The 20,822-nt window shown below is 46.6% G+C and overlaps 1 protein-coding gene across 1 annotated transcript in view; it reads right to left on the reverse strand.

Annotated features, from left to right (window-relative positions):
• LOC140476577 (1-phosphatidylinositol 4,5-bisphosphate phosphodiesterase beta-2-like) overlaps positions 1–20,822 on the reverse strand; it is a 161,788-nt gene that overhangs the window by 8,133 nt on the left and 132,833 nt on the right. Inside the window, exons 23-29 of the mRNA XM_072569387.1 lie at positions 20,197–20,285; positions 17,479–17,545; positions 15,846–15,896; positions 13,950–14,148; positions 10,446–10,632; positions 9,198–9,274; positions 4,697–4,792 (exon numbers count right to left, since the gene is read on the reverse strand). Of these exons, the coding sequence (XP_072425488.1) occupies positions 4,697–4,792; positions 9,198–9,274; positions 10,446–10,632; positions 13,950–14,148; positions 15,846–15,896; positions 17,479–17,545; positions 20,197–20,285 (766 nt within the window). The remainder of the gene's footprint in view (positions 1–4,696; positions 4,793–9,197; positions 9,275–10,445; positions 10,633–13,949; positions 14,149–15,845; positions 15,897–17,478; positions 17,546–20,196; positions 20,286–20,822) is intronic.

Raw genomic sequence — 20,822 nt, forward strand, 5'->3', positions numbered from 1 at the left:
ACATGGCAAAGTATTTCAACTTCTACATTGGCTTTTCCAGGCAACAACAATTGTCATTGAGAACATAAGTCTGTTTTTAACATTTTTTTTAGGAAATTACGCTTCACCTAGAGTTGTTAACTTAAAGTCACATTTTTTTAAAATATGGAGTCTTAAAGTCATGCAGCACGGAGACAGACCGTTTGGTCCAACTAGTCCATACTGGCCATATTCCCAAACTAAACTAGTCCCACTATCCTGCAGTTGTCCGATATCTCTCCAAACCTTTCCTATTTGTGTACTTATCCAAATGTCTTTTAAATGTTATAATTTTACCCGCATCAACCACTTCCTTTGGCTGTTCATTCCTCACACAAACCACTCTGTCCAAAAGAAGTTGCCCCTCATGTCTTTTTTAAATCTTTCTCCTCCCACCTTAAAAATATGCTGCCTAGTTTTTAACTGCCCATTTTAGGAAAGAGGCCATATATGATGATGGGATAGTGTAGGGGGACGGGCTGAGAATAGTTCACAGGTTGGCGCAACATTGAGGGCCAAAGGGGCTGTTCTGCGCTGTATTGTTCTATGTTCTATGATCTCTGTTCTATTCACCCTATCAATGCCCCTCATGATTTTATAATTTGCTATAAGGTCACCCCTCCTACGTTCCAGTGAAGAGAGCCCCAGCTTATCCTATTTTTATAACTCAAACCCTCCATTCACGGCAAGATCCTGGTAAATGGAACAAACCCCAACCTTAAGTAAGAATTCCCTGTATACTCCTTTTCCGTTCTGTCTGTGTTTTTGAAATGGTGTGTCCCCTGGAATAATTCTTTTCGAGCCTTGGACACATTGTAACTGCATTTATGTAATGGCTATTGAATCTAAACAATTTATCACTACTTGTCTGTCTTACAGTGGGTACTTCATACAATCACATAAAAAGCTATTTTTAAAAATTTCTCTATGTGCACCTTCATTGCTCATATGGTATTGAACATTCTGCCCCGAGCTGTCCTTTACTTGTATTTACCAACATTCTTCTGTTGTTTATACTTTTTTTCTTTTGAATTTGTTTTCCTATGCACCCAAACCATTCCTCCACTGTTATAACTAGGGCTGTGCATATAGATTCTATGATTCACCAAGTCTCCTGCTCTTTGTGTATTTGTACGGCACTGGTCTCAGCCTGGTTTAAGTAAACCCCATTCCAGCAATACAGCCCCACCTTCCTTTATACTAGTGACAGTGCCTCATGAATCAAAATCCCTTTTGCCCACTGGGTCATGCATTTAATTCTCTAATTCCTCTGTCAATTAGCACATGGCTCAGTTATCAATCTAAAGATTATTACATTTTAACTTGACCCCAAATCCTCAAACTCTCCCGAGTATTTCTGCTGCTGGTTCCTGTGTAGACTGATGACAACGGAATGCTTTCCTTCCCATTCCAAGTTCAAGTTCCAAGGCATAGTGGCTCAGTGGTGTCTCACAGCACCAGGGATTTGGACTCAATTCCAGCCTCGGGTGACTGTCTGTGCAGAGTTTACACATTCTCCCTGTGGGTTTCCTGCAGGTGCTCCTGTTTCCTCCCACAGTTCAAAGATGTGCAGGTTTGATGGATTGACCGTGTTAAATTGCCCATAGTGTCCAAGGATGGGTTAGGTATGGGTAATGCAAGGTCACGTGGATAGGGTGCGGGGGATGCTTTTCAGAGTGTCGGTGTGAATTGATGGGCCAAATGGTCTGCTTACACACTGTAGGGATTCTAGGATTTTGATGATTTCAACTTCAGGTATAAGGAAATATCCTTAACACTGGCATCAGACAAACAACAATACATTTGGAGTTCTGGTGTAGCTAGAGAACAGTTTCTATCGCCTTGACTACACTGTACCCCTCTCTCTACCACATTTCTGTCCACGTTTCCCTCCCATATTGACGTGAATAGCATCCTGCTTCATGGTTCTATGGGTCAGTCTGCTCATCTGCAGGACAGTCCTTGGGATAGTCCAGGTAAAAAGTTCTGCCGAAGTGAAGAGGTGTTACTGCCTCCAGGAACAAAGTGCCCAGGTGATTTCTCCTGTCCCCTACCTGCTGACATCTGTAACTGTACCTACTGCTCATCAACTCTGAGTTGAAGGTGGTCAAGCTGCAGCTACATGTTGGTCGTCTGGGACAGCAATGCATTCCACAGTCACAGCTCCTCCATTCAGTAAGATCATAGAATCCCTACAGTGTGTAAGCAGGCCATTTGGTCCATCAGGTCCACACCGACCCTCGAAAGAGCACTTCACCCAGACGCAGCCCTCTACCCTATCCTTGTAACTCCGCATATCCCATGGCTAATCCACCTAGCCTGCATGTCTTTGGATTGTGGGAAGAAAGGTAAAGGGGCAGTACAGAGAGATCTGGGTGTTCTTGTACACCGGTCAATGAAGGCAAGCATGCAGGTAGTGAAGAAGGCTAATAGCATGCTGGCCTTCATAACAAGAGGAATTGAGTATAGAAGCAAAGAGGTGCTTCTGCAGCTGTACAGGGCCCTGGTGAGACCACACCTGGAGTATTGTGTGCAGTTCTGGTCTCCAAATTTGAGGAAAGACATTCTGGCTATTGAGGGAGTGCAGCATAGGTTCACGAGGTCAATTCCTGGAATGGCGGGATTACCTTACACTGAAAGACTGAAGCGACTGGGCTTATATACCCTTGAGTTTAGAAGACTGAGAGGGGATCTGATTGAGACATATAAGATTATGAAAGGATTGAACACTCTGGCAGCAGGAAACATGTTTCCACTGGTGGGTGAGTGCCGAACCAGAGGACACAGCTTAAAAATACGAGGTAGACCATTTAGGACAGAGATGAGGAGAAACTTCTTCACCCAGAGAGTGGTGGCTGTGTGGAATGCTCTGCCCCAGAGGGCAGTGGAGGCCCAGTCTCTGGATTCAATTAAGAAAGAGTTGGATAGAGCTCTCAAGGATAGTGGAATCAAGGGTTATGGAGATAAGGCAGGAAGAGGATACTGATTAGGAATGATCAGCCATGATCATATTGAATGGCGGTGCAGGCTTGAAGGGCTGAATGGCCTACTCCTGCACCTATTGTCTATTGTCTATTGTCTATTGTCTAAACTGGAGCAGCTGGAGGAAATCCACATAGACATAGGGAGAATGTGCAAACTCCACACAGAAATCGCCCGAGTGTGGAATCACACTCAGGTCCCTGGTTCTGTGAGGCAACAGCCGTAACCACTGAGCCACCAGGCCATACCACAACAGCTCCATCTTCTTGCACTATCCTGAAATTCTCTCACATCTACAATAACTATCAACCTCTTCCATGAATATACTCAATGAGTGAGTATCACTACTCCCTAAGGTAGATTCACAACCCTGTGAGAGGAGGAACTTCCCCCATCTCAGTCCTAGGTTTCATTCTGAGACTGTGTCTCTTGGTTGTAGATTCCCAAGCCAGAGGAATCATGTCCCCTTACTGTAGGACAGGGCTTCCCCCAGTGAGGACAGGACCCCAAACTATCCCAACAGCTACATTTTTGGGGTTGAAAAATCCGAGGCCAGAACGAGCGCCAATGGATTTCCAGCCACTTTACAATGGCCTTAAACCCACTCTAACAGGCCATTGCCCTTGCAGCTCTCACGGAGAGGTCTGAGTCTCAAAATGGGGCTCTCAGCGAGAAACAACTTGGGAAACATTGTTGTATGGGTGGCTGGGTCCACCGTCCACCATGAAGCTGACTCAGCAGATGGGAGAACTTTAAAGAGAGGTATTGAAATATGGAAAATACGAACAGGAGTAGACCATTCAGCCCTTCGAGCCTGCTCCACTATTCAATAATGATCATGGCTAATCATCCAACTCAGTTCCCCGTTCCAACTTTCCCTTTAATTCCTTTTCCCTGAAAAACTATATCTGACTCCTTCTTAAAAGCATTCAATGTTTTCTGTGGTAGTGAACTCCACAGGCTCACCACTCACTGGGTGAAGAAATCTCTCCTCATCTCAGTCCGAAACGCCCTCCCCCTTAGCTTAGACTATGACCCTTGGCTCTGGCCTTGCCAGTCATCAGGAACATCCTCCTGTGTTTATCCTGTCTAGTTCTGTTAGACCTTTATAGCTTTCTATGAGATTTACCCCCTCATTCTTCTAAACTTTAACAAATACAATCCTAACTGATCTCGCCTCTCTTCCAGGAATCAGTCTGGTATACCTTTGCTGCACTCCCTTCTTAGCCAAAACATCCTTCCTCAGATAAGGAGATCAAAACTACACATAGTATTCCAGGTTTCTTGACAACAGATTTGGCAATGGCTCCTCATATTCTGATAACTCACATTCATCTCCCTTCACTCTCTGTCTCCACCGCTGACACAGACACATGCAGATCTAATCATTGGTGCATTTTTGTGTGGTTTTCCCAGGTACCCAAGAAAGTAATACAATAAAACCAAGGGGGTGTGACATCCCACTGCACTCAGTTCCCCTGAAGACTAGCCCTGGGCCCATACCATGGCACCAGCAATGTTGAGTAATGGCGGATACTGGTTACCCAGACCTTTTGAACTGAATATCCCCGAACCCTGCTATGTTACTGCAGGAATGGTTTGCAGGACAAGTTGAACACACTGTTACCCAGTGATTAAGGGGTTACTTCTAAAGTTGTTTATCATCGCAGAGCAAGGGCAGGTGCTGATTACTCACTTCTCCTGGATACTCTTATCCACCGTGCTCTTCAGCATGTTCTCAATCTTCTCCTGTCGCTTCAGTTCAATCTTTTTCTTCATTTCTTTCATTTCACTGAAAGAAAAGGTTAATTTATGGTGAATAGTTTCAAGGATCTCTTGGAATCTCACAGACTGAGCAGTACAATTAAATGGGTGGGCTGGCCTTCTCCAGTGGCACTTACTGTTATTACCCAATGGGTTAGTTCACCATAAATCAAAGCCAGTTATTCTTCCAAGAGCAAAGAGAATGCAATAGGAGAGAAGTAAGAAGTACCCAGAATTTGTAAAGGCAGAGACTTTGGGGGCAGATGGGGGAGTGATGAGTAGTTATTTACATCATTGTATAATGGATTTTGAGGAAAAAAAAGGGTAGAAATTGCATAAAGTCAGGGTTCTGAAGGGGTTCATGTTACATTGGCTCCAACCCATTGACTAAGGTAACACACAGTCTTTGGGTGGGGGTGAGGAATTTCTACATGAGCTTTCACAGGGAACAGATTTGTACCAGCTCCATCAGGTTCTGACCAATTGTACTTAAAGATCTCATGCAATTAGCCACCTTGCTATCTCAGGACAGTGGCTTTTCCATAAACACCCTACAGAGTCATAGAGTCATAGGGATGAACAGTACAGAAACAGACTCTTCGGTCCAACCTGTCCATGCCGACCAGATATACCAACCCAATCTAGTCCCACATGCCAGCACCCGGCCCATATCCCTCCAAACTCTTCCTATTCATATACCCATCCAAATGCCTTTTAAAAGTTGCAATTGTACCAGCCTCCACCACTTCCTCTGGCAGCTCATTCCAAACACAAACCACCCTCTGTATGCAAAATGTTGCCCCCTTAGATCTCTTTTAAATCTTTCCCTTCTGCCCTAAGCCAATGCCCTCTAGTTCTGGACTCCCCCGCCCCAGGGAAAAGACTTTGTCTCTTTATCATATCCATGCCCCTCGAGATTTTATAAACCTCTAATAAGGTCATCCCTCAACCTCCAATGCTCTAGGGAAAACAGCACTAGCCTATTCAACATCTCCCTAGACCTCAAATCCTCCAACCCTGGCAACATCCTTGTGAATCTTTTCTGAACGCTTTCAAGTTTCACAACATCTTTCCGATAGGAAGGAGACCAGAATTGCACGCAACATTCCAACACTGGCCTAACCAATGTCACGGTACAGCTGCAATATGACCTCCCAACTCCTGTACTCAATACTCTGACCAATAAAGGAGAGCATACCAAACGCCTTCTTCAGGGTCCTTGATCACTAATCATTAGATAGACCCAAGACAAAGGAGGATTGGGTAGCAGTGAACATAAAGACTTAAGAAATAGGAGCAGGAGTAGGCCATCTGGCCCATCAAGCCTCCTCCATCATTCAATAAGATCATGGCTGATCTTTTCATGGATTCAGCTTCACTTAGCCATCTGCTCACCATAACTCTTAATTATTTTACCATTCAAAAATCTATCTTTGCCTTAAAAACATAAAACAAGGTAGCCTCAACAGCTTCACTGGACAGAGAATTCAACAGATTCACAACCGTTTGAGTGAAGGAGTTCCTCCTCAATTCAGTCCTAAATCTGCTTACCCTTATTTTGAGGTTATGCCCCATAGTTCTAATCTCACCTTCCAGTGGAAATGTCCCTACTTCTGCCTTATCTATTCCCTTCATAATTTTATATGTTTCTATAAGATCCCCCCATATCTTCTAAATTCCAGTGAGTACAATTCCAGTCTATTCAATCTCTCCACATAAGGCAACCTTCTCAATTCCAGAATCCATCTAGTGAACCTCTTCTGTACCGCCTCCAATGCCAGTATAGCCTTTCTCAGGTAAGGAGACCAAAACTGTACACATTTGGAATGCTTTCCTTTAATTGTCAGAGCATTGAGTATAGAACTTTGGAGGTCATATTGTGGATGTACAGGACGTTGGTTAGACCACTTTTGGAAAATTGCATGCAGTTTTTGTCTCCTTCCTTTCAGAAGGATGTTGTGAAACTTGAAAGAAAAGACTTACAAGGATGTTGCCAGGGTTGGAGGGATTTGAGCTATAGGGAGAGGTTGAATAGGGTGGTGCTGTTTTTCCTGGAGCGTCTGAGGCTGAGGGATGACCTTATAGAGGTTTATACAATCATGAGGAGCATGGATAGGAAAAATCGACAAAGTCTATTTCCTAGACTGCGGGAGTCCAGAAAGAGAGGGCATCGGTTTAGGGTGAGAGGAGAAAGATATAAGAGTGACCTAAGGGTCAACGTTTTCATGCAGGGGGTGGTGAGTGTATGAAATGAGCTGCCAGAGAAAATGGTGGAGGTTTATACAATTACAACATTTAAAAGGCATGGGTATATAAATAAGTTAGGAATGTTCTCCTTTGAGACAAAAAGGCTGAGAGAAGGTCTGATAAAAGGTTTTCAAAGTCACGAAGGGGCAGCACAGTTGCTCAGTGGTTAGCACTGCTTCCATACAGCGCCACGGGCCTGGGTTCGATTCCAGCCTTGGGTAACTGTCTGTGTGGAATTTGTACATTCTGCACGTGACTACATGGGTTTCCTGTGGGTGCTCTGGTTTTCCCCAATAGTCCAAAGGTGGTTTAGAGCTGGGATATGCAGGGTTACAACAATAGGCTAGGGGAATGGGTCTGGGTGGGATGCTCGTCAGAGGGTCAGTGGGCCGAATGGCCTACTTCAATGCTGTAGGGATTGTATGATTCTAATGAACAGGCTGGATGAAATAGTTAGGGAGAAACCCTTCCTGCTTGTAAGACAGGAACAGGAATAAGAGGGCACAGAGTTAAAGTGATCTGCAAAAGTAGCAGGATTTTTCATCCAGTGGGTAGTTAGGGTGTGGAATGCATTGACTGGAAAGGTGGTGGAGGCAGTTTCAATTGAGGCATTCAAGACGATGATTATTTTGATAAAAATATTGTGCATGGGTATGGGGAGAAAAAGCAAGAGATTGGCATTGGTATTAACACTGGCTTAAATGGCATGATGGCCTCCTTCTGCACTATAAGAATTGTGTGATTCAGTACCACCTGAGCAAAATGCTGCAATCTCGAGGAATCAATGCTGTATAGCGCAGGAGTCAGACCAATGACTCACAACTCACCCATTCCAAGGTCCATCAACTGCTGGGCATCTACATTCAGCTAGCTCTGAGAATAGTGTCTTAATTCAGACCTGGGGCATGGCAACACTAGAATTAGAATCCCTACAATGTAGAAAGAGGCCCTTCGGCCCAACAAGTCCACACTGACCTTCTGAAGAGTCACCCACCCAGACCCATTCCCTTGTCCTATATTTGCCCCTGACTAATGCAACTAACCGACATACCAGTGCACATTATGAGCAATTTAGCTAACCTGCACCATTTTGGATTGTGGGAGGAAGCCGGAGCACCCGGAGGAAACCCACACAGACACGGGGAGAATGTGCAAACTCCGCACAGACAGTCGTCCAAGACTGAAATCAAACCGGGGTCCCTGGTGCTGTGAGGCAGCTGTGCTAACCACTGAGCCACCGTGCCACCCATAGCAAGGCCAGTCTTCACTGACCACCCTGACTGCCCTTTTCCAAATGGTCCAGTGAACTGCGCTGCTGGGAACGGGAGTCACATCTGGACCAGACCAGGTAAGGCTGGTGCATGTCCTTACCTGATAAGGACAGCCCGACCAGATAGGAGGTTTTTTTCCCCACAATAACCAGGGTAACTTCATTGCTGAGATCACCTTTGCCATTACAGATTGATTTAAAAAACTGAATTTAAAGTTCTGCCGCTGCTGCCATGGGATTTGATTCCTGCTTCTGAAGCTTTAGTCTAGGCCTCTGTATCACAGGTCCAGTGTCACTAACACAAAGCTGTACCGTTCCCCCATCATCATGAACACTGAGGTAGACTTGGAACCTGAATGAGAATGAAGTGGAATACCAGTAGATTTCAAGCCAGGTGGAGCCCAGTATAAATGAGGAGTGAGACAGGATCAGCTTCGACCTAACTGAGTGATAAATATCATTCGGCTCTCCCTCCCACTTCCTCTTGCCACGTGGACTGAACAGGCCCTCCCCAAAGCAGCCATGCTGCCCCTGTCAGCATTCTGGAACAGGGTCTGTTCCTGATGGGAGAGAGACAAAGAGAAAACCCATGTAGCTTGGATGCAGCGGTCATGGGATTGACAGCGGAGACCATTTCAGAGACCCTGGCCAATGCAAAGCAGTGACTGCAGAAGGAACAAGAGAAGGGGGAAAGATGAACTGTACTGCAGTAAAATCTTGCATCATATTCAGTTTTTCAAGATAGCACAGGAGGGTCATGACACTTTGCATACAACACATGAGAAAACATTCTTCGCCATAATTTTATACACATGATAATAAATCTAAATCTAATCTAATCCCCTTGTCCCTGCTGGAAGTCTTGGCATTTTTTTGGTGAACGTGAACCCAGTTTTTTTCAATGAGAATTCCTCACCTTTCATAGGACTCCTTTAAACTCTTCAGGGTTGCTGCTTGTTTCTCCTTCGCTATTTCCAGCAGTTTGGACACTTGCTGCAGTTTTAAAGATACAGCCATGTGTTAGATTGTACAGAATTTGCAAGTGATTACAGTTTGTTTCCCATAATAGCTCTTCACTGTTGTGCTCAGCGATTAGCAGCTAATGGGGGGGGGGGGGGGGGGGGGCGGGGAGGAGCTCCTTCAAGGGAGGCATCCTTGGAAGAGGATTCGCAGTAAGGTTAAAATCGACCAGGCAGAAGTGGGTACTGCAGATGCTGGAGATTAGTCAAGATTAGAGTGGTGCTGGAAAAACACAGCAGGTCAGGCAGCATCCGAGGAACAGGAAAAATCAATGTTTCAGGCAAAAGCCCTTCATCAGGAATCCTCGGATGCTGCCTGACCTGCTGTGCTTTTCCAGCACCACTCTAATCTTGACTCTAATCTCCAGCATCTGCAGTACCCACTTCTGCCTAGCTGATGTAAGGATATACTGGACTCCAATGCTACACCTCCACTGCTGATGGAAGGATATACTGGACTCCAATTACAGAGGAGTTTAAAAACACACAACACTGGGTTATAGTCCAACAGGTTTATTTGGAAGCAGTAGCTTTCGGAGCACTGCTCTTTGATGGAGCGGCACTGTTGGACTATAACCTGGTGTATGTGATTTTTAACTTTGTCCACCCCAGTCCAACATCGGCACCTCCAAGTCACGACTACAGAGGACAACTCTCTTCTCTTTGCTTACCCTGCTCCTACCAGGGATGAACTCAGCTGGTACTGGGGAAGATATTGCCAGGGTAAAGGGCAGGACTGGCCATGCTTGTCGAGATCCTCAGGGGTCTAGACAGGTCTACCCAGCAGACAGGAGCTGCAGATAGTGAGAATGTGTTACAGTAAATCCCAAAAGCCCAGGAGAGTGAAAGCATGTGTTACAGTAAATCCACACTGCCCAGCAGCATGTGAGAATATGATACAATAACATCCCATAGCCCAGCAGAGTGAGCGAATGTGTTACAGTAAATTTCCACAGCCCAGCAGAGTGAGAGCATGTGTTACAGTAACATCCCATAGCCCAGCAGATTGAGAGAATATGTTACAGTAAATTCCCACAGCCTAGCCGAGTGGGAAAGTGTATAACAGTAACACTCCATAGCCCAGCAGAGTGTGAGAACGAACAATTGTATCTCCACACTGTGATGGTATTAACACAGTACTGTACCTCAGAGACATGCTGTTCTTTTCTGTTCTTGATAAGTTCGTACTGCTCTCCATGCACTCGTTGTAAATCTGTCTGCAGCTTATCTCTGAGCTCACTGATTCGGTCAATTACTGACCCACTGCATTGCATGCTGGTCACACTCGGATATTCCCCACAGAGCATACTATCCTGGATGTTGCCAAGACTCCTGTAACAGCAAAAGACCCACATCACTCAACAGCCTCTGTGCTTAGTTTGGGAACACTTTAACAAATCTGAACCAAACTTCAAACCACCAAACATGTGATTATAAATCACAAATATCAAGGCAAGATCCGATCCAGTGAGAGGAAGAGTTGGATAGGGTACAGTGTGTGAGAGAGGGTGGGGATTGGATGGAGTACAGTGTATTTGAGGGTGGGGAGTTGGATGGGGTACAGTGTGTGTGAGGGTGGGGAGTTGGATGGGGTACAGTGTGTGTGAGGGTGGGGAGTTGGATGGGGTACAGTGTGTGTGAGGGTGGGGAGTTGGATGGGGTACAGTGTGTGTGAGGGTGGGGAGTTGGATGGGGTACAGTGTGTGTGAGGGTGGGGAGTTGGATGGGGTACAGTGTGTGTGAGGGTGGGGAGTTGGATGGGGTACAATGTGTGTGAGGGTGGGGAGTTGGATGGGGTACAGTGTGTGTGAGGGTGGGGAGTTGGATGGGGTACAGTGTGTGTGAGGGTGGGGAGTTGGATGGGGTACAGTGTGTGTGAGGGTGGGGAGTTGGATGGGGTACAATGTGTGTGAGGGTGGGGAGTTGGATGGGGTACAGTGTGTGTGAGGGTGGGGAGTTGGATGGGGTACAGTGTGTGTGAGGGTGGGGATTGGATGGAGTACAGTGTATTTGAGGGTGTGGAGTTGGATGGGGTAGAGTGTGTGTGAGGGTGGGGAGTTGGATGGGGTACAGTGTGTGAGAGAGGGTGGGGATTGGATGGAGTACAGTGTATTTGAGGGTGTGGAGTTGGATGGGGTACAGTGTGTGTGAGGGTGGGGAGTTGGATGGGGTACAGTGTGTGTGAGGGTGGGGAGTTGGATGGGGTACAGTGTGTGTGAGGGTGGGGAGTTGGATGGGGTACAGTGTGTGTGAGGGTGGGGAGTTGGATGGGGTACAGTGTGTGTGAGGGTGGGGAGTTGGATAGGGTACAGTGTGTGAGAGAGGGTGGGGATTGGATGGAGTACAGTGTATTTGAGGGTGTGGAGTTGGATGGGGTACAGTGTGTGTGAGTCATGATTTGGAGGTGCTGGTGTTTGACTGGGATGTACAAAGTTAAAAATCACACAACACCAGGTTATAGTCCAACAGGTTTAATTGGAAGCACTAGCTTTCAGAGCGCTGCTCCTTCAGGTGGTTGTAACACAACCACATGATGAAGGAGCAGCACTCCAAAAGCTAGTGCTTCCAAATAAACCTGTTGGTCTATAAACCGGTGTTGTGTGATTTTTAACTAAGTGTGTGTAAGAGTGGGGATTGAATGGGGTACGGTGTGTGTGAGGATGGGGAGTTAGATGGGGTACAGTGGGTGAGAAAGGGTAGGGAGTTGGATGGGGCACAGTGTGTCTGTCGGTGGGGAGTTGGTTGGGGCACAGTGTGTCTGAGAGGGTGGGGATCGGATGGAGTACAGTGTGTGTGTGGGTGGGGATCGGATGTGGTGCAGTGTGAGAGGTTAGGGATCGGATGGGGTGCAGTGTGTGTAAGGGTGGGGTTTGGATTGGGGTACAGTGTGTCTGAGAGGTGGGGATTGGATGGGGTACAGTGAGTGTGAGGTAGGGATCGGATGGGGTTCAGTGTGTGTGAGGGTGGGGTTTGGATTGGAGTACAGTGTGTCTGAGAGGGTAGGGATCGGATGGGGTACAGTGTGTCTGTCGGTGGGGAGTTGGTTGGGGCACAGTGTGTCTGAGAGGGTGGGGATCGGATGGAGTACAGTGTGTGTGTGGGTGGGGATCGGATGTGGTGCAGTGTGAGAGGTTAGGGATCGGATGGGGTGCAGTGTGTGTAAGGGTGGGGTTTGGATTGGAGTACAGTGTGTCTGAGAGGGTAGGGATCGGATGGGGTACAGTGTGTGAGAGGGTGGGGTTTGGATTGGGGTACAGTGTGTCTGAGAGGGTGGGGATTGGATGGGGTATAGTGTGTCTGGGAGGGTGGGGATCAGATGGGGTACGGTGTGTGTGAGGGTGGGGTTTGGATTGGGGTACAGTGTGTCTGAGAGGGTGGGGATTGGATGGGGTATAGTGTGTCTGGGAGGGTGGGGATCAGATGGGGTACGGTGTGTGTGAGGGTGGGGTTTGGATTGGGTTACAGTGTGTCTGAGAGGGTAGGGATCAGATGGGGTGCAGTGTGTGTGAGGGTGGGGTTTGGATTGGGGTACAGTGTGTCTGAGAGGGTGGGGATTGGATGGGGTACAGTGTGTCTGAGGGGGTGGGGATCGGATGGGGTACAGTGTGAGAGGGTAGGGATCGGATGGGGTACAGTGTGTGTGAGGGTGGGGTTTGGATTGGGGTACAGTGTGTCTGAGAGTGGGGATTGGATGGGATACAGTGTGAGAGGGTAGGGATCGGATGGGGTACAGTGTGTGTGAGGGTGGGGTTTGGATTGGGGTACAGTGTGTCTGAGAGGGTGGGGATTGGATGGGGTACAGTGTGTGTGAGGTAGGGATCGGATGGGGTTCAGTGTGTGTGAGGGTGGGGTTTGGATTGGGGTACAGTGTGTCTGAGAGGGTGGGGATTGGATTGGGGTACAGTGTGTCTGAGAGGGTGGGGATTGGATGGGGTACAGTGTGTGTGAGGGTGGGGTTTGGATTGGGGCACAGTGTGTCTGAGAGGGTGGGGATTGGATGGGGTACAGTGTGTGTGAGGGTGTGGTTTGGATTGGGGCACAGTGTGTCTGAGAGGGTAGGGATTGGATGGGGTACAGTGTGTGTGAGGGTGGGGTTTGGATTGGGGTACAGTGTGTCTGAGAGGGTAGGGATTGGATGGGGTACAGTGTGTGTGAGGTAGGGATCGGATGGGGTTCAATGTGTGTGAGGGTGGGGTTTGGATTGGGGTACAGTGTGTCTGAGAGGGTGGGGATTGGTTTGGGGTACAGTGTGTCTGAGAGGGTGGGGATTGGATGGGGTACAGTGTGTGTGAGGGTGGGGTTTGGATTGGGGCACAGTGTGTCTGAGAGGGTGGGGATTGGATTGGGGTACATTGTGTCTGAGAGGGTGGGGATTGGATGGGGTACAGTGTGTGTGAGGGTGGGGTTTGGATTGGGGTACAGTGTGTGAGAGAGGGTGAGGATTGGATGGGGTACAATGTTTGTGAGGGTGGGTTTTGGATTGGGGTACAGTGTGTCTGAGAGGGTGGGGATTGGATTGGGTACAGTGTGTGTGAGGGTGGGGTTTGGATTGGGGTACAGTGTGTGTGAGGGTGGGGTTTGGATGAGGTTCAGTGTGTGAGAGAGGGTGGGGAATTGGATATATTACGTTGAAGTGTTTCTATGTTTACCATTTTTTCTTGTGTCCTTTGCTATTGCCGGAATTTTTCCGGCGAAGCTCCGTGAAGCTGCTGGAATATTTCTGTATCAGATCATCTTTTTTCTTCTGTATCTTCCGCTCGAGTTCTTTTATGTCCTTCTCCTGTTTCTTCTGCACTTTGAGAAAGGCTTTCTGCGTCTTTAGCTCATCGATAGTCAGAGGCTCTATCTCTGCAACAAGGAGATCCTGTCAATACACAGACGACACAGAAACCCCAGCAGCAGGTCCATAGGGTGAGTGTGTGCAGAGAATGCACTGCAGAGTGAGACAGGAGGAGCTGTTCTGATCACTCAGCCTGGTCTCGGAACAGAATCTGAGAAGTCAATGAGATACAGGTTGTTTGTGAGGGTAGGGAGTTGGATGGGGTAGAATCCGAGAGAGCTGGAGATCAGGGTCAAAAAGTGTGGCATTGGAAAAAATAACAGGTCAAATAGCATCTGAAGAGTGAGAGAATCGACATTTTGGGCCTAAGCCCGCCACACTTCGACTCTGAGAGAATTGGATCAAGGTGTGTGTGTGAGAGAATGAAAGAGAGAGAGATTAGATTACTTACAGTGTGGAAACAGGCCCTTCAGCCCAACAAGTCCACACCGACCCTCCGAAGAGCAACCCACCCAGACCCATTCCCCTACACCAAGCACTACAATCAATTTAGCATAGTCAATTAACCTAACCTGCACATTTTTGGATTGTGGGAGGAAACCAGAGTTCCCGGAGGAAACCCACGCAGACACGGGGAGAATGTGCAAACTCCAAGCAGATAGTTGCCTGAGGCGGGAATTGAACCTGGGTCTCTGGCGCTGTGAGGCAGCAGTGCTAACCACTGTGCCGCCCACAGGGTGAGTATGTGCAGAGAATGTGCTGTAGAGTGGGGAGTTGGACATGATACAGTGTGTGAGAGACTGTGTGGGGAATTGGATGGGGTACAGTGTGAGGAGTTCAATGGGGTATGAAAGAGTGTAGAGAGTTGGATATATGTTCCGGTATATATCTTGTGGATAAATAGTTTGTGATATGTATCATGCGCTCTACTTGTTCTGGACATATGCTGTGGATTTTTGTTGGAATGTGAATGGGAGGTTGTGATTTTTCGTTTAGATGGTGCAGTTTGATCATTTTGAAGCATTAACTGATACCTCTGACCTTTCATGCTCTCTATCTGCTGCACAAACCAATTAAAACACTCAATCTGGCAGATGCTTCATGTCTTCCAGAACCTTCTGCCACACTACATAAATGAATTAAATTAATTGCAGGCTGAAAAAAACTGCTGGATGCTCTGTGGGCTGAATTTAGCCCTTTCAAACTAGTGGGTCCGAGTCAAAGTTAAAGATACAAAAAAAAATCTTCATCAGGAACCCTAGCCCCCTCAAACTTACTTTTGTTGGGGAGAGTAAGTGCAATCTCAAGGGTCAGGTCAGTCATTGTAATCTTTTAATTATGTTATTTACAATCAATTAATCATAAATAAATGCCATGCTGACTGATTTCCCTCGGCTCAGGAAACCTAGCTGTTAAAAAGAGGTGAGAAGGCTCGAAGCATGAACCTTTATAGCACTGTTTGTGGGTCCAGAACAGCAAAAATGTTGTAAATCCTGCCATGATCGACTTCCCAAGTCTCTACTTCTTCTCCACTCTCCTGCCTCTCCACCCGACTACCAGTTCCCCCACCACCACTCCAAATGCTCTCTCCTTGCCTCCCTACCTGCAATGCGTTTTACTGTGGTACTTCCCCCTCTGACCAACAGGGGGCAAGCTGCCCCAAAACCAACACAAGTCACTCTGAGAATTTGAGTTTCTTGACCACAACCCCTGCAACTCCCCCACCCACCCTCAGTCACACAGAGCCCCTTAGATGCCATGTTACCTGCAATGTCCTTGGAAGATTCCTCAGTTCCAGTGCACAGAATGTTGGGAGCTGGAAGAAATGCAGATAAATCTGGTTACTGTGGTCTCAATCCCTCTCTATGTCACCGTTTCCCCAGCTTCTAGTATTTGTCTCTCTGACTGAGCAGAGTCATTTGGACAACACCAGAGTGTGGTCTTGCTCATAATTTGTTGAATATTTCTGAGCCAGTAATGTTGCTGACCCAGTTGGAATGGACAGTTCTGAGGAAGGGTTCCTGAACCCGAAACGTTAACTCTAATTTCTCACCAGAGCTACTATGTTTTGTTATGAAAAGGACATTGTTGCTTCTCTGCCCTCCCTGCTGACTCCCTCGGCTCCCTGCCTGCTAGCTCCCTCAGTTCCTGGCCTCCTCTATCAGCCGGTTCTATCCTGCTACCCAGCTTCAACAGTGCTATCCAACAGTGTCAACTGTCATTCAGGGAATCACACTCCTGTCTCTGAGTCAGGAGGCTATGGTTTCAAATCCTGCTCCAAAGTCTTGAAACCAAAACCAAGGGGAATGCTCCACTGTAGCACCAAGGAAGTGTGACATTGGTGGAGGCGCTATCTTTCAGTGGAAGTCTTAAGCAAAGACTCCGTCTGCTCCCTCAGCTAAATGACGAAGGTCGCACGGCACTGTTGGAAAAAGAACAGCAGGCAATCTGATTATTATCAGGTGGCTGGCTGTGGGATCTCTCTGTGCACAATCTGTCTGTTTCCATAAATTACAACAGTGACTGAATTTTGGAAAGTGCTTTTCACCGGCTGTGGGACATCCTGACGCTGCACGAATTCCTTTCTGAGACAGCCTCAAACCATTTCTTTCTGACCTGTTACCTCACCAGGGTTTGGAGACACTGTCCTTCCCCTCCTCCTAACAGGAAACCAGCTCCCCATTACTCATCTCCACAACTCCATTTCAAATATCACTCTCCCTGGACCATTACCTCAACTAATGGGTTTGTTCTAAAAGATTGCCTCAGTTCAGTGCACTCAGGTGGGAGAGAGGAGAGGGAGGCAGGCTGGGATGAATGGCAACTGCTGTGCCCAGGATCATAAGAAACTACAGAGAGTTGTGAACATAACCCAGTCCATCATGCAAGCCAACCTTTCATTCATTGACTCCATCTACACTTCTCTCTGCCTCAGGAAGGCACCAACATCAAAGACCCCTCCCACCCCGGTTATAATCTCTTCCAATCTCTTCCGTCGGGCTGAAGATACAAAAGCTTATACACATGTACAAACATATTCAAGAACAGCTTCTTCCCCACTGTTATTAGACTTCTGAATGGACCTCTTAAGTTTGAAATTTAGTATTGATCTCACTCTTTGTGCACCTTCTCTGCAGCGGTAACATTGTATTCCTCGCTCTGTTTTATTACCCTAATGCACTTTGTATGGTATGATCTGTGTGTACTGCACACAACACAAAACTTATCACTGTACCTAGGTATATGTGACAATAATAAATCAAATGAAATCAAAAGACAGCAGAGAAGCGGGGTGGATTCCAAATTCTGGATTGTCCCAGCTTATTCCCTCAGACACAACAGAGCTACTCTCCCGAGATTAATATCAGATAATTAAAGGTTGATGGTTATCAATTTACTGCCTGGCCCATTAGTGTCTGGTGCTCCATTGCTGTTGTCCGGCGTTTGTGTATTGTCTGTGACAACCTACAAAGAATAGACAAGAGAGATTTCAGTCTCATGTAACCCAGTGTCAACAACATTAAGCTCCCTCAAGCACCTTGCACCCTTGCACCAGAATACATGGAAATTATTCATGTATTAAGGGAATCTGTATGTTACAACCCAACATTAGTGGGACCTGTATATTGTTTGGAGAAATATAGTTGTGCAAACTGCAGTAGCTGGCTTGCCATGTTCATGTGACTTCTGCCTATGCTGCAACTTGCTTTCGCTTTTCAGAACCAGCTATTGAGGAAGGGCTCCTGTGGTGCAGTGGTAATGTCAAGGAGACCCAGGTTCAAATCTCACTCACCCCCATAGGGATGTTGTAAAGTCTCTGAACAGATTGATTAGAAACTATCTAAAATAGAATTGAACCCACAGTCCACAGTTTTGATGCACTGGCTGAGTCAGAATCACTGTGCTGTTTCCATTCCCTGCTGCTGTGGAAATGAAAGGAGATACAAGACAGAAATTGAATGGTGTTTCATTCTCAGAGGCTGCATATTAAAGTCTGCTAATACAATTATCAATATATTACAATTCAATATTAAAGGCATTAATGTTACTGAGAGAGGAGTGAATTTTATGGCATTCTTCATTAGCTCACTTTTGTTATATCACATTAGAACAGGATTAATGTCTTGCTCCCTAGTCATGTTCTCTGACCAGTGAATACCCATCCCAGACACAACACACTCATTCCCATATGTCACCTGCCCAAAGATAACACCCTCATTAGCAACTCGTCACTCCCTGTTTCCCCTATTATTTACCTACATCCAGCTGTTGTTTCCCAGTTTAGGAGAAAGTGAGGACTGCAGATGCTGGAGGTCAGAGTCGAGAGTGTGGTGCTGGAAAAGCACAGCAGGTCGGGCAGCATCCGAGAAGCAGGAAAATCAGCGTTTCAAGATGATGAAGGGCTTATGCCCGAAACATCGATTCTCCTGCTCCTCGGATGCTGTCTGACCTGCTGTGCATTCCCAGCACCACATGTTCGACTGTTCCCCAGTTTATATTTGTTTGTGGGATGTGGGTGTCACTGGCTAGGCCAGTATTTATTGCCCATCGTTAGTTGCCCCATGAGAAAATGGTGGTGAGCTGCCTTCTTGAACCAGTACAGTCTTTGGGGTTTAGGGTTTATGCTATTAAGGAGGAGGTTCCAGGATTTTGACCTAGTGACATTGAAGGAACAGCAAATTATTTTCAAGTCAGGATGGTGAGTGGTTTGGAGGAAAACTTGCAGGGGGTGGTGTTGCCATGTATCTGCAGTCCTTATCTTTCTAGATAGTAAGCGTTGTGAGTTTCAAAGGAACTGTCTAAGGAGTTTCAGTGAATTTCTGTGGTGCCTCTTGTAGTTGATACAGACTGCTGTTACTGAGTGTCAGTTGCGGAGGGTGTAGATGTTTAAGGTAGATGGGGTGCCAATCAAGCAGGCTGCTTTGTCCTGGATGGTATAGAGTTTCCCAGTGTTACTGGAGCCAGGTGACTTCATCCAGGCAAGAATTCCCAAACTCTGCCCTGCTGTTGAAGCCACTGTATTTATACGGCAAGTCCAGTTCAGTTTCTGATCAATGGTAAACCCCAGTAATTTGATAGCGGGGGACTCATTGATTATAATGCCATTGAATGTGAAGAGGTGGTGGTTAGATTCTCTCTTACTGGAGATAGTCATTGCCGGCACTTTGGTGGTGAGAATGTTATTTGCCGTTTCACAGCCAGGATTTAATGGAAATGGGTGCGAAATGCTTCAGAATTATACAACTGATTTCTCATTGTTAGCCCTATTTATCCTCCTCTTTCATCAACCGTCACTGCCTGTCACTCTTAATCCTCACCACTCACCATTACTTCTACCAACCCCCATCTCATTCTTTCCACCATTATCCCCTTTTCTCAACGTTTTCTCAAAACCTCTATTAACTATGTCCCTACCTCCCAACATCGCCACTTTCTTATGCTCATCACTCACCGTTACAATGTTACCCCACCTTCGTATTACCCCAATACTTGTCTGTCACTGTCACCTCCAATATGCCCCTGTCTCAACTTCAGCCCATTATCTCCATTTCTCATCATTACCCCATTTCTCATCATTATCCTTACTACCTCTATCTCTCACCGTTAAACCTACCAACCCAATCTCTCACCATTACCTCTATCAACTCTGTCTCACACCATTACCCCAGTATCTAACTGCAACCCTATTATTGCTGTCCCTCACCATTAACCTGTGTCTCACTGTTACCCCATTACACTTTTATCTTGTTACTAGTCTTTCACCATTATTCCATTACAACTATTACCCCAATCTCTCACTGCTACCTCTATTAATGCCATTTCTCATTATTACAATTTTTCAGTATTGCCCCATTATCCCCATCTCTCACTGTTACCCCTATGCCCCTGTCTCTCACTGTTACCCCATGTCTCACCATTATCCCTAGTAGCCTCATTTCTCTATGTTATCCTATTACCCCTACCTCTCACTAATAATCCCATCTCCCACCTTACACCTATTATCCCCCTCCACCATCATTACCCCTAATACTCCCATCTCCCACCATTACTCGTATTGACCCCATTTCTCAGCTCTAACCCACCCCCTCACCCTCTGATCCTTTGCTGTTCACTACCTGATCACATGACACTGTTTCCTCCTGTTTGGATGGCGGGTTCATGGAGCCGACAAATTCTATTGGGTCAATCAAAGCCTTTGTTAAATCTGCAAAGAGAAGCAGAGTGTCAGCTGTTTCATCCTGGGATTGACAATATGGAGACAATTCCATTCAAGAGCATCCTTTAAAGTATACCCTCATAGTATCTGAACTTCAAAGTCATAATCTCCATATCCCTCCCATCCATTCAGGATTGGACAGGCTCAAAACACTCCCAGGATGGGGACACTATGTGATTGAATACAGGGTAAAACTCTCTCTACACTATCCCCATCAAATACTCCCAGGACAGGGACAGCATGTGGTTAGATATACAGAAAAGCTCCCTCTGCACCATCCCCATCAAACACTCCCAGGACAAGCACAACACAGGGTTAGATACAGAGTAAATCTCCTTCCAGACTGTCCCCATCAAACACTCCCAGGACAGGGACAGCACGGGGTTAGATACAGAGTAAATCTCTGTCTACCCTGTCCCCATCAAACACTCCTAGGACAGGGACAGCACAGGATTAGATACAGAGTAAATCTCCATCTACACTGTCCCCATCAACACTCCCAGGATAGAGAGAGCACGGGGTTAA

The sequence above is a fragment of the Chiloscyllium punctatum genome, chromosome 4 (genome assembly GCF_047496795.1).
Source record: "Chiloscyllium punctatum isolate Juve2018m chromosome 4, sChiPun1.3, whole genome shotgun sequence".
Lineage (NCBI taxonomy): Eukaryota > Metazoa > Chordata > Chondrichthyes > Orectolobiformes > Hemiscylliidae > Chiloscyllium > Chiloscyllium punctatum.